We start from the raw sequence: 12,419 nt of genomic DNA, 5'->3' as shown, positions 1-12,419 counted from the left end.
GCGACGAACGCCGCTGAAAAAGCGCGGGAAACCGTGACAGCAGACGGGTGATCTGATCGCGGAAATGTAAAAGAGCAACGTGTTCTGTATGCCGCGCGAGTGGACCCTATAAAAGTAGCCGTGCCCACGCGGCATGCCCGTTCCGTGCCACCGCCGGGGCCCGCTAGAGATACACATCGGGTCACGTATGTATTCCACCTGTGAACACTCCATAAAATCGGTCGGCCTCCTCTCCAAGCCGCTGCCCTGTGATCGTCAGGTGGTCTCCGTCGTTATCGTCGTTCTGATTTCCTGATTACGCCTTGAGGTCATTCGCATACACTAAACAAGGCGAAGCAATTTGTTACGTAACCGCAACGAGTTTGCTCGTATTGCAGCACTGAGAATGCGCGATTTCCGCTTTTTTCAAAGATTCAAACGAAAGATTGTTCCTTTCTTTAGAGATGTGCATCTTACAGTTAACTAGCTAAAACTGGCGTTGTCTAGATTGTCACAAAGCATCAACGGGATGAAATCCAAGGGGAGGGACTGGGTGTCTTAGAGCTTATATTTTTCTGCAGGGTCCTGCAAAGTGATTATGCAAAATTTGGTCGAAGGATTAAGAACCCTAATGTTTCCTGTATAGGGAACAAATAGAGATATTATTTTACATAGATATGATATTATTTGTTATTGGTCTCATTTCATTTGATATTAGATCCATACTTGGATTTTATTTTCCTCTCTTCCTACTACTCGCACTTGGTTCTGAAAATCACTCGAATTCGATCGGTCACGAGCGATCGATCGTCGCGTAATAACTACCGGCGCGGCAGGTGACCATCGGACCGAATCTCCTCGGGGAGAGAGATTACTTTTGACAGGATCCAACCGCGCGCCACTCCATGCTCGCCCCGAAAAGAGTCTCTCGATCGCAAATTGGCCATATATTTCGCCACGTCGACGGCCAGAAAGATAAGGACGTCAGGCCACATATACTATATATATATCCGGCATAATCCGGGCCCATGGTCGCGCGCAAGACGGAGACGACAAGACCTTTACGACTGCAAGACCCGTTAGAGAGGTCAATGCCAATGAATTCGATCGTGAATCTTCCCTGCGGATCCGTCTGCTCATTACGTACACTGCGGACACGATTCGCACTTCCTCCGTGATCGCGATCTTGGTCGAATTCGCGGACGCGGAACTTTGGCTTATCGCACTTCTCAGTTGCGATCTCAGCGCTACCATCAGTAGAAACGTACAGCATTTAGGTCGGTAGTGTCGAGACATCCGATCGGATTTCCGGTGCAGGCACGCGAGGCAGAAGTTCCCGAGCAGAAACGAGATACGAGGTTTAAGCAGAAATCGGCGCGATGCCACTCACGTTACCGTGACTTAATCCGCGACGGAAGTCGAAAAGTGCAATCGACGCTCGGTGTCCGCTGCCGTCTCTCGAGAGGGCACTCCGGAAATCGCGTTAGATGTCGAAACCTCGTCCTTGCTTCATACTATCCCGCACGCCTTATTTACAGAATCTGTTACGGAATGCATGCAAGTGTCACTTGTTCCTCATCATCAATCATCACGAGAGTCTCATTAAGAGACGTGGTAATCGATACTTAGTCCTGTATTAATAGTCGTTACTTGAAGTTTATTTCACACATGTGAGATATTTATTCAGAACTCCAAGTTTTCAGTTGAATTATAAAATCTAGTGACGCTATATCTGTAATCATGATTCAACTGAAGTCTAACTCAAATCCGAGTATCTCATTTAAGAAGAGTTTCAAATAACGACTATTAATGTGGACCTTAAACTAATAGTCTTTACTTCTGAAATTTGGATGAGGTGTTAAAATTTAAATTTAGAGTTAGATGTGAATTTTCCACCTGAATTGCGGTCTTGAAGGTAATTTCGCGTATATTATTCCATTCAAAGGAAAAATTCAAATCTAACTCTAAATTCAGATCTGAGTATCACACGTGTTTCAAGTAACGACTATTAATATGAGCCTTAGGCTTGTAAATCTTCGAGAATAATTCTTGATGACCATTTTATCTCGAATCCACTCGCCTAAAAATAATTCGATTTACGCGCTTCCCATATCACACGCACGCGATTTATCGGGGGATTCGCGAGTCATCGCGATCGTCGGTCGAGACCGTACATCGCACGGCGACGTCGAAGCTCGGTGCACCTTGACGTTGGCGATTCCACGTCGGGATCGTCTCGTAAAATTGCGTATACGATGTTACGTCCTGTCTACGTGACGCTTACACGGGTCCTTCCTCGCGCGGGCCGTAAACCGCGTAAGCCTTGTACGGCATGAATTGTTCGCCGTTCGGCTGATTTATCGTTGCATATGCCGGACAATTAAGTGTGTTTGACCGTCTAGAAGGTTTTATTCTCGAGACGAGCGACACGCAGACTCTCGTACTTGCAGTCGCGTTTCCTCCGTGGTTAAAAGCTCGACTGAAAGCTTCCTGAGGATGTCACGTGTCTCGATAGATGCGTCTTGAGAGCAATTTGATATTCGTGACGTCATTTTTGCGATTGCGACTCGGTCGAGGAGAGCTCAGATAGATAGACATAGAGATAAGCGCGTATATTGATGCTCTTAGAGGACTTTACTCTCTGATTTAAATTCGTTTTCGAACTCATATTAATAGTCGTTACTTGAATAATCGATACTTACTCCACTCAGACTTGAATTTAGGATCAGATGTGAGTTTTTCAACTAGATTGCGATCACAAATATAATGTTGCATATATTGTATGATTCAAATAAAAAACTCAAATTTAACTATAAATTCAGATCTGAGTATCTCACATGGTTCAAATAACGGCTATTAACATAGACTTTGAAAAAACTAGGTAATGCATTTAAAAAAAATTTGTTATAATGCTCTGTAATGCGTTTATAGATAAATTCAGATCTGAGTATCTTACATGATTCAAATAACGGCTATTAACATGGACTTTGAAAGAACTAGGTAATGCATTAAAAAAAAAATTTGTTATAATTCTCTATAATGCGTTTGTAGACATTGATAAAAGTTCCTGTTCAAAAGTGTTTCGAATACCAATATGCTTGAGTTGAAGAGAATCATGTCTCAGGATACAATCCCAAATGTCTCCTAAAAAAGGAGACATTCCGTCTCGCGGCTCAACGATTGATTCTCGTGAAAAAATCGTACATATTAATGATCTTTGAATCTCGTATTAGCTTTAATATTTGATCATATGTTATCGGAGTGTCTCAAGATAGAAGAGGCTTTCGAGTGACGATAGATACAGAAATAGCGATGAGACAAACTTGCTTGTCCGACCGCATTATTATATCGTAAATAAGTCGAGTTTATGGAGGGACACTTGTTGCCTAATACCCGACGCATACCAAATGCATCGCGTGAGTGCACGGGAAACACGACATTTTGCACGAGATCGAGCGCTATCGGCGCGGCGGTCGATTATTATTTTATTATTAATAACCGCCGATTAACCGAAGTCCGGGCCGAGCCGCTAATCGGCGGATTGCGTGAGATTAATCCCGATCGTGAGTGAGAATGAAAAAGTGAAATTGCGAATATCAAGCCAGTCATATTTTTTCCCCGAGCTGTGGCCGCTGCTGAACTTGTCATTGTAATTACAAAGAGGAGGAGGTGTACGTTCCTGTCTCGCCGATGGCTCAGGGTTATTAATCACGCCTTTGGCGGAGTAAGCCGGGGCGGGGAGGGGAAACTTTTCCTGTGGGAAATTATTATGAAAGAATATGTGACGCGGCGATATTTCACAGATAAACACGGCCTTTTGAGGCTGAAACTCGTCCGCGACACAAAGTTGCACAGTCATTAACGGCGTTTAATATACCGTCCACGCTCATCTTCTCGGCGCTCATGCAAAAGGTGGTAATAATTCTCCCGAAGGGCTCGGATTATTATCTAACAGCGCACTCACATCGTATTATGTGTCCGCTTCTTAAAAATTCGTCGGATGACAATCGGGCATTATTGTGCAACGAATCGGAAGACATTTCGTCACCGGCTCGCTCGAGGAAGCCGGTGAAATTTCTTGTACCGTTGTGGTATGTGCGCGCGTCGCACGCGTCTTCGATTTCGATGAATGCGAACGGCCGGCGGGCCCGCTCGCTCGCTCGCGTTTACACGTGTCGAGACACGGGGCTAGTTAACGCCGTGAGAAGAGAGCGGAGTTTGTCGTGAGCAAACTGAGATCGATGACATCGTACTCGGAGGAACCCACGACGCGCCTAGTGGGACTCACGAACGAAAGAACGAACGAACGAACGAACGTACATACGTCCCATAAAGGCAACCGTGAATTCACGACTCACGATCCGGCCGCGCGCACGTGTGTGGCACACAGACACGCGCTCCGTGTGATCGCATACCTCTCTCTAATCCACCATAAAAATACCTTTCTCATAATAATGCGACGTTGCGCAACGGAGAGCTGGGCAGCACGAAACGAAGCTACGAGAGCGCAGAGCGCGTTCGGCGAGAGCCGTAGGTGGTCTCTCTCTCTGCCGAGCTAAGAACTCGCGTGTATTTTAGCGGCAGTGAAAGAGAAAAATCGGGAACAGGAAAGGAGGAGGAGGAGAGCATATCGAGCCGCGGTAGCATGTAGCAGCAAGTAGTTATTAATAGTAGATACACGCCAGTGTGTGTATCGATTTGGAAACGCGGCAGGGATATCGAGCGGTGCACGTAGGCGCTCTTAATTCCGATTAGATAGAACTTGACGGTAGATTCCGCGCTGATGAATAACACTTCGTGGAAGGAAGCACTTTCGTAGAAAGATTGGTGTTAATCTGTCCCGCGATATTTAGATAACCCAGGTGTGCATTGTAGAATACAAGTTTCCTCAAAATAGAGGAATTTAGCATCGCTTTAATTGAAAATTAAAGGATAGCTTGAACGGATAGGGAAGATGAATTCACCGTATAAATCCGGAAAATATTCAGTGCGTCATGATTTGTTTAAACAACGAGATCCTTCCGTGTAATCATAAAAAATTTGTCAGTCCAAACGACAGGCCGTATTCTCTTCTCTTAAGACAAGAGTTACAGAGCTCTGAGATCTCTCTCGTGTTACTTTTAAAATTAATTTCAGCCTTTGTTTACCAAAATGCAATAGGCTAATGCTTAAGAGACACAAGAGCTCGTTCCCCGCAGGTCCACCTGCTCTCGTGCAAACGCATTCGCCGGCGATCGCGCGTGGCCGAAGGGACCACCTGGGTGATAAGTTCATAAAGCTCGCGACTCACAATGAGACACCCAGCGGAGCGCGCTTGTATGCGCGACGCGGCTTTCCGTATTCAATTAACGAGAAGAGCGGCCGCTTTGTATCACCCACGGTGCAAGGAAATGACAGGTGCGCGGCGCGGCGCGTGCATGCAAGTGCCTGCATGTGCGGCCCGGAAAGGCCCGTCGCGTACAGGGTGGCCCTTATGTATACGGAACTTTTACACGCGCGAGTACGCACTTGCCTGAATCAACCGCGGCGTTACCGTAGTCCATAAACGAGCGAATCTCGAGATCCAACTGTAGTTCGTGTGGGCGAATCTTGCAATTGTGTACAGAATTTAATTAAGTCCAACTCCTGTACATAGAATTATGTAGAATTTAATTAAGTTCAAGAATATTTCCCAAAGCAATCCTGGACTTAATTAAATTCTACATATAGGGGAACTGGGGAGTTAGTAGTCATACACGGATCAGTTGTCACAAAGCTTATATCTCAAGCAATAAATGGAGGGGAGGATATTCTTCTCTATAGAAATATCGTAACATACTCTACAAATATAATCTCTTTTATTTTAAAAAACCGTTCGAATTGATTGAAATTAAGTGGGATTAGTTGGCACGTGTTGCTAATCCATCACGTAGCTATAATGTGTTTTGTATAAGAGAATAGAAGCAAAGTTTATTTTAAGTTAAGTTTATTTGATCTTTTACAATTTAATTTGATTTCATTTCATTTTTTACTCAATCTTTTTTCTCATAAAAATGCTCACGATTTAGTAAGTTAAGATCCGTCGCATTTGCTATGGTTAACGTGAGCAACGCGGATGTTATTCCGGAGCTCGTTGAGCTTGTAACGGATCGAGGAGTTTGAACAGCCACGCTCGATAATGTCTTCGACTACTGTCCGCACGTACTTCCGCCGTTGTGCGCCGCTCGTTGCTGAAAGGGTAATGCTAATAGACGTCACGTTTCGCGGCCTATGCGGCGTGGCGAAATTACACAACGCGGAAAATGACGCGCGATTGAAACGCACAGCGCTCTTCCATGGGTCATTGCGCGCGAGAATGCGCGCCCCGATTGGCCGCGAGGGATTTTTCTTATCTCGCCACCTCGCTTGTTAATTTCCTCTTGGCCTCACGCGAAGAGGAGGAGGAGGAAGAGGAGGTGGAGGACGTCTCGATTTCTAGAAGTATCTGCCTCGGAACTCGAGAATGAATGAATCTCAAAGTCCCGTCGGGTCTTCGTCACTCCCCGACGATGTCGGGAATTTGACATTTCGCTTTTTTTTACTGTCGCGAACGTAAATCACGAGTGTCCTCAAAAGTTGCACATTGTCTCCGCCGGTGTGACAATGCGTACATTGTCGTCTTTCCCGCAACAATAAGCGCACGATGGCGTCCATCATTTTCAAATCATTGCCTATGACATATGTTCTGCGCATGGACTTTCCATGCGTGTTCACAATTACCCACACGTTTCACGAAATTAATCGACGCACTTGTCCCGCACAAAACGAGAAAGAAGTAAGAGACACTCGGATGGTTGATATCACTAAAATTATTTTAAATTATTGTGTTTTTACTTATTCTTTTACGAGAGAGAGAGAGAGAGAGAGAAAATGGTAGTACTAACATGTATTACGACATTATAGTAGAATTTAATAAAAAAATAGTTATCACAAAATATTAAGAGGGATGAAATCAAGGGAGGAGAGCGTTCACGTTTCGTGGTAATTTATATTTTTTGCAAGTTTCTAGAGAATAACTTGCAAAATTTAATAAATGCAAAATTTAACCCAAATCGGTCAAAGAGTTTATGAACGTATAGGGAATAGACAGATATTCTATTTTATATATATGAATTTCTTCATGTGAGTATAGTTGCAAGCATCAAACATTTTTTCTCGATACAAAAGCGCAAAGATCAACAGAGGAATTCGCACGGCAGAAAGCGCGAGATAACACAATGGCAACGTGCTCTTATCGATGTAGGTCTAGATAAGTGGTGACAGCGCGCCGCGAAAAAACCCGTTATCGCAGCCGCGCCGAGCGGTAGTTTCACGCAAGACCGTTGGACTAGTTCCTACTTTTACTGCCACTACCAATTCCCAGCAACAAACAAAACTCATCGACTATTTGTCATATGCGTCATGTGAATTGAACTGATCGAAGAAACCGCGATTAGAAAACGCCGCCGTGGTGATTCTCCGGGTCGGATATCTACAGGATATTACGTTATCGACAGGAGGGAGAAGCAAGAACAGAGAGAGAGAGAGAGAGAGGCATTGAACACGGCGGCGCGAAGTCGCAACGTCATCGATACCGAGTCCGTATCAAAAGGATTCTCGAGGACCCTCCGACGCGGAGGAGAGGCGCTTCGCCACGATATCAGTGCTCCGAACCCGCTCGCTCGCTCGCTCGCTCTCTCGCGCCCGCACACCCACGTGCATGGCATAGTAAACACCGGGGATTCGGGATCCTCGCGGTGAGACGAGGTAGTGGAGGAGGAGGAGGAAGAGGAGGTGGCGGCGGCAGAGGGGGAGGAGGAGGTGGAGGAAGAGAGGAGAGGACATGAGCCGGCGTATGGAAGCAGAAGAAGAAGAGGCAAGAGAGGAGAGGAGAGACCGCAGCCAGCTAATGGTAATGGTAGCAAGCCAGTGTCTCGCGAGCCGCGCTCGGGTCCGGTACCACCCGGTCTCCACCTCTTCGTACTCCACGTGCGCCCATTCTCCGGCTTCCTCCGGAACTGCGAAGTCGCGTGCGACAAACGCGAGAGAAACAGCCGCTCGTCCCGACTCGGAAATCACGCTCGGAGAGTCCAGGCCGGTGACCGCGAGAGAATCCTCGCGGCTGGTGTCGTACCCCGAAATCTCGCGATTTCCCCCGGTGACCTCGTCGCTCGCGCTTAGAGTGGATTTCGCGCGAGTTTCACGAAGCGATCACAGTGTCTCGGGCCGCGGCGGATTTTTGACGAGCCGGTCGGACGAACTTCTATCTGGAGAAGATTACACGCAGAGAGGCACAGTGCTGCGATTGTTTGACCTACGGTCAAGTTCGACGAGAGTGATCAGTTAGAAAAAAGAAACGTCTGTGAAATTGTTCCGAGGATCAGAGTATCGCAGGAAAAACGAGTGAGCGTCGACAGTGCGAGTGATTTGTCCCGCTAGTAGTTGAAGGAAGTCAAACAGCGAGTGGAAACAGTCGTGGAAACAGTCGTGGAAACAGTCTTGGAGCGAGATCGATTGCTTCAGCCTTAGTCACACGGTTGCGTAACAGTTTGACGTTCCCGTGCCGAGCGCGCCGTAAAAATCACGCTACGAGCGTCCATAAATTACCGACCGATGTGCTGATCACCTGCGGTCGCTGATTCTCCGCCGGAGCAGTCCGCTAAGAATTACCGCGAGCCCGTGGACGATAGCACGCCGCTATTACCGCCACGTAGTCTAGAGCGTTCACTCGAGGATCACTCGAGGGGATACGCGATCGTCATGACAGGTGTCCTGTGGGACAAGACGGTCTCCCTTCTGACTATGGGGTAGAAATGTACCCCGGAAGATCAATCTGGGCCTGGGGCGTGCTGGCCCTCGGAGCAGGGATCCTTCTGCTGTCGGGTCCACGATGGAGGGTCGGCTCGGTGATCCCGACGGCGGACGACGCGCGATCGATCCGAGCCGACGGCCCGGAAAGCCTCGCCTTGGAGCGATCGGTGACGAGGGCAGGTGCGAGTTATCCTTCAACGGATGTGGAAAAGGCTCTCTTGGAGCCACGACTGATCGAAGGTGACAAGCGATGGCAACGAAGCGCGAGTCAACGCGACAGATCGGTGATCGCCGAAACATCGGGGACGACTGTGACTTACACGTCCACCTTGGTCAGCATCGAGCATGGGAAGATCGGGCGCGATGGACTGTTGTCACCCTCGTGGAATACTCGGGTGGACGAAGAGCGCGGCACCGCGGCCGAATCCCCGCAGCGGGAACGGCGCTCTGTAATTGCGCGAGCGGATACGCACTCGAGTTACTTTAGTATCCAAACTCACACGCCGGACGTGGACGGGCTGATAAGGTTCGGCGAGCCAGAAGGAGGATATAACGAAAGAGAGGACGCGCGGGCGACTTCTCTGGAGTTACGTGTTAACGATAGATCTGAGGAAGAGATCGCGGAGGAGACGGGATCAAGATCGAAGGCGAATGATCGACGGAGATCAAGAACCCAAGTTGCGCCCCGGAGCGCGCGAGTTGTTAGATCGTGGGAGGCTGTCACGAACGCCGATGACAATCTCCGCTCTCCGACATGGGTCCTTCGTCATGTTCAGGACTCGAAGGATGCTGATGCGCACTTTATCCCGAGGAAAGCGCCAGCGACGTCGAAATCGGACAATAATCGGCGCGTGATGGAAGCCGAAGGAAATCCGCGATCGCCCGAAGGGCGCACGTCGATCCTCGCGGAAGGGGACACCGCGGACGGTGGTGCGCGGAGGTTCGCTGGAATGCAGGAGGACCAGCTCCTTTTTTTTCGCGACGATCGCGAGCGGGTTCGATCTTCGGCGACGAGCCGCGCCGAGGCGATCGGCGATCGTAAAGATTGGCCTGGGGAACAGGATCGCGAGGACCTCGCGGGGAGAAGGCGCGGGGGCGATCGCGATTGGTTTATGCGAACTTCGAACCGATCGGGAAATGTTCGAGAGCATGAAGAAGACTCCGTGGTCAGTCGAGGAAGCGTCTCTCCGGTTAATGAGGAGAGCGAATCGCGGGATAGTCGTTCGGAGACTCTAAATGACGCCATTGATAACGAGCCAGCAAATGAAAAAGCGAATGTGAACAACGGAAAGTCGTCGGAAGAACCGAGCGCCTTCCAGATCTTGGACTCCATCATCCCACTGAATAATAAGAGACGCAAAGTGACGCGCGGTGAGGACTCGAAGGAGTTGATGGCCGCGAGCAACTTTGAGTGGACGAGCCGAGATCGCAGGATCGGCGACAAGCTCGTGATTCCGGAGCACCGGTTGCCGAGTCTCTCGCAGGACACGCAGGAACGTCGTCCACCGAGGACCGGTCGACGCAGGAACGCGCGGCAATACAGAAGAACGATCGCCTCGTCCGCTCGTCGGCTCGCCGCCGATCGACAGATCGGAGAGACGATCGGCGATTGGCGCGAGCGATACACGAATTATTATTCCCCGGAATCGGCCACCCCGATGGCCTACGTGCACATTCAACCGGCGTATCCGGCGACTCCACCCACGAGCCGGAAGTGCGTACGCTGCATGGTCGTCTATAAGCCGTGTCCTTCGCAACCGCGCCCACCGCCCAGGATCGTGCTTCCTAGTTACAAGTACCATGAACCGGCCGCCAATTGGCGAGGACTCAAGTACGGTGAGTAAGACGTCTTCTCACGAGAAGGTGTTCTTTCCACTGGCCCTCTCTCTCTCTCTTTCTCTCTCTCCGTCCCCTACATTTGTTATTGAAATTGGAGCATGCCAAAAGAGAATCGATTTTCGTAATCGTTGCTCGACTTTACTACCGTAAATAGCCGGAGTGTGCGTCGCACAAAGATACTCTGACTAATTTCCCGGTAGAACGCATTAATCAGCCACGTCGCTGTGATGCGATGCGATATCGCCGGATCAACTGCGTTTCCACGTCCGCGATTCGTCATCGAACGCGATTTGTCTTTCTATCTATTTACGCACTCGAGGTCATCCAAATTAATTAACAGGATCGACGGTCCGACTGAGGAGCGAACGAAAGATTCAGGAAATGTAAAGTAGAGGGTAAGACATCCACACACAATAGTCGGCAGTCTGTCAATTTTCAGCACTCTTGCCCTGATTTAGTCAAATATTAAGCTCTATGGAATTTTGTTAACTATCTGTTAATTAATAATATTATGACGATACTTTATTGAATTATACTTGGATTACTTGGATTACAGATTGGTAGACTATACACAATATAAAGAACACATCAGCTAAGCAGTGTGACAACAATCTGTAACTGAAGTCACCCCTTGATATGTGCAACAAGATATGATAATATACTATATAATACATTTAATACTTGATAAAGTATTGTTTACATTATATAGTGTACTAGCTTAAATTATCCGGCGTTGCTCGAGTTATCACAAAGTGTCAAGGGGTTGAAACTTTGTGTTACTTAGTAACTAATGCCAAAATCAAGTACAAACAATGGTAGCAAATAACACGTACTAACATATATAATTGAAATATTATTTTCTTTTTAATCCCCATATATTTTGATAAAATTCGCGGCCGGATGTTTCATCCCAAGTGCAAAGCTCACGGAAAAGGAGTCGCGATTCTCTCGCATTTATTGAATTGCACGATTGACGTAACATGTGCGTCAGATCGAACGAATGTGTATTAGTTAAATCGCGATATCCGTCGCAGCCTTTTAAGCGCGGGATACTTCTCCCTCGGCCTCTCGCATCATCCCGTCGATCAGAACGACTCGACCTTCGACCCTCGACGAGAAGAGGAACTGGAAGAGTACGGATGTGGCTCATTAACTGAGCATCGGTTCAGAGTTTCGCGCGGTATAAACAGCGACGCAATAAATCGCAATCAACGCGGGAGGATACGCCGTGAAGACGATGCTGCTCCGCGTTGCGCCTTCACCTCGCCTCGCCTCGCCGCAGTCGTATCCCGACGTTGCACAGACGGGTTCCGGGGAGCGACATTAGTAAACGCGCTGTTCTCTTCCGCGCTCGCGTTCTCGCTCGCGTGAACATGGATGAATGTCGATCAGGCCGCGGGTCTGAGGAAATCATTCGCGGAATGCCATGGATCCGTCCATTTGAAGCCGGCCCAGTGCAAACTGACGTATTGTTTCTGCGCGCTTCGCTTCCCTGGTATTGTCCCTCGACGCGATGATACTCGCGCGGATACCTGGGGGGAGAGTTATGTAAATTCCGCTGATTCGATTTGCGAAATGGCAGTATAATCAAAGGGCGGTGCGCATAACAACGAGACGAAAACGTTCCGCGCGAGTCGTGGCTCACGACACTGAATCTTCGTACGGTTTTCTACGAAAGGAGGTATCGCGTATCGTCCGCACGCACAGTAGAAAAATATGCTAGCTCAGCGTCTCTCTCTCTCTCTCTCTCTCTCTCTCTCTCTCTCTCTCTCTCTCTCTCTCTCTCTCTCTCT

The 12,419-nt window shown here is 48.3% G+C and overlaps 1 protein-coding gene across 5 annotated transcripts in view; it reads left to right on the top strand.

Annotated features, from left to right (window-relative positions):
• LOC116845871 (laminin subunit alpha-1) overlaps positions 1–12,419 on the top strand; it is a 169,298-nt gene that overhangs the window by 97,463 nt on the left and 59,416 nt on the right. For 2 of the 5 annotated variants that reach the window (XM_032819062.1, XM_032819061.1), the window contains exon 1: positions 7,854–10,623. The exons of the other annotated variants lie outside the window; for them this stretch is intronic. In XM_032819062.1, the coding sequence (XP_032674953.1) occupies positions 8,790–10,623 (1,834 nt within the window). In that variant the 5' untranslated portion in view covers positions 7,854–8,789. Of the gene's footprint in view, positions 1–7,853; positions 10,624–12,419 lie in introns of those variants that run through there. 5 annotated transcript variants of the gene reach the window in all.

This window comes from Odontomachus brunneus, unplaced genomic scaffold, assembly GCF_010583005.1.
Source record: "Odontomachus brunneus isolate Ranch 3 - 2012 unplaced genomic scaffold, Obru_v1 Obru_scaffold_058, whole genome shotgun sequence".
Taxonomy (NCBI): domain Eukaryota; kingdom Metazoa; phylum Arthropoda; class Insecta; order Hymenoptera; family Formicidae; genus Odontomachus; species Odontomachus brunneus.
This window is presented reverse-complemented; position numbering and strand designations above follow the sequence as displayed.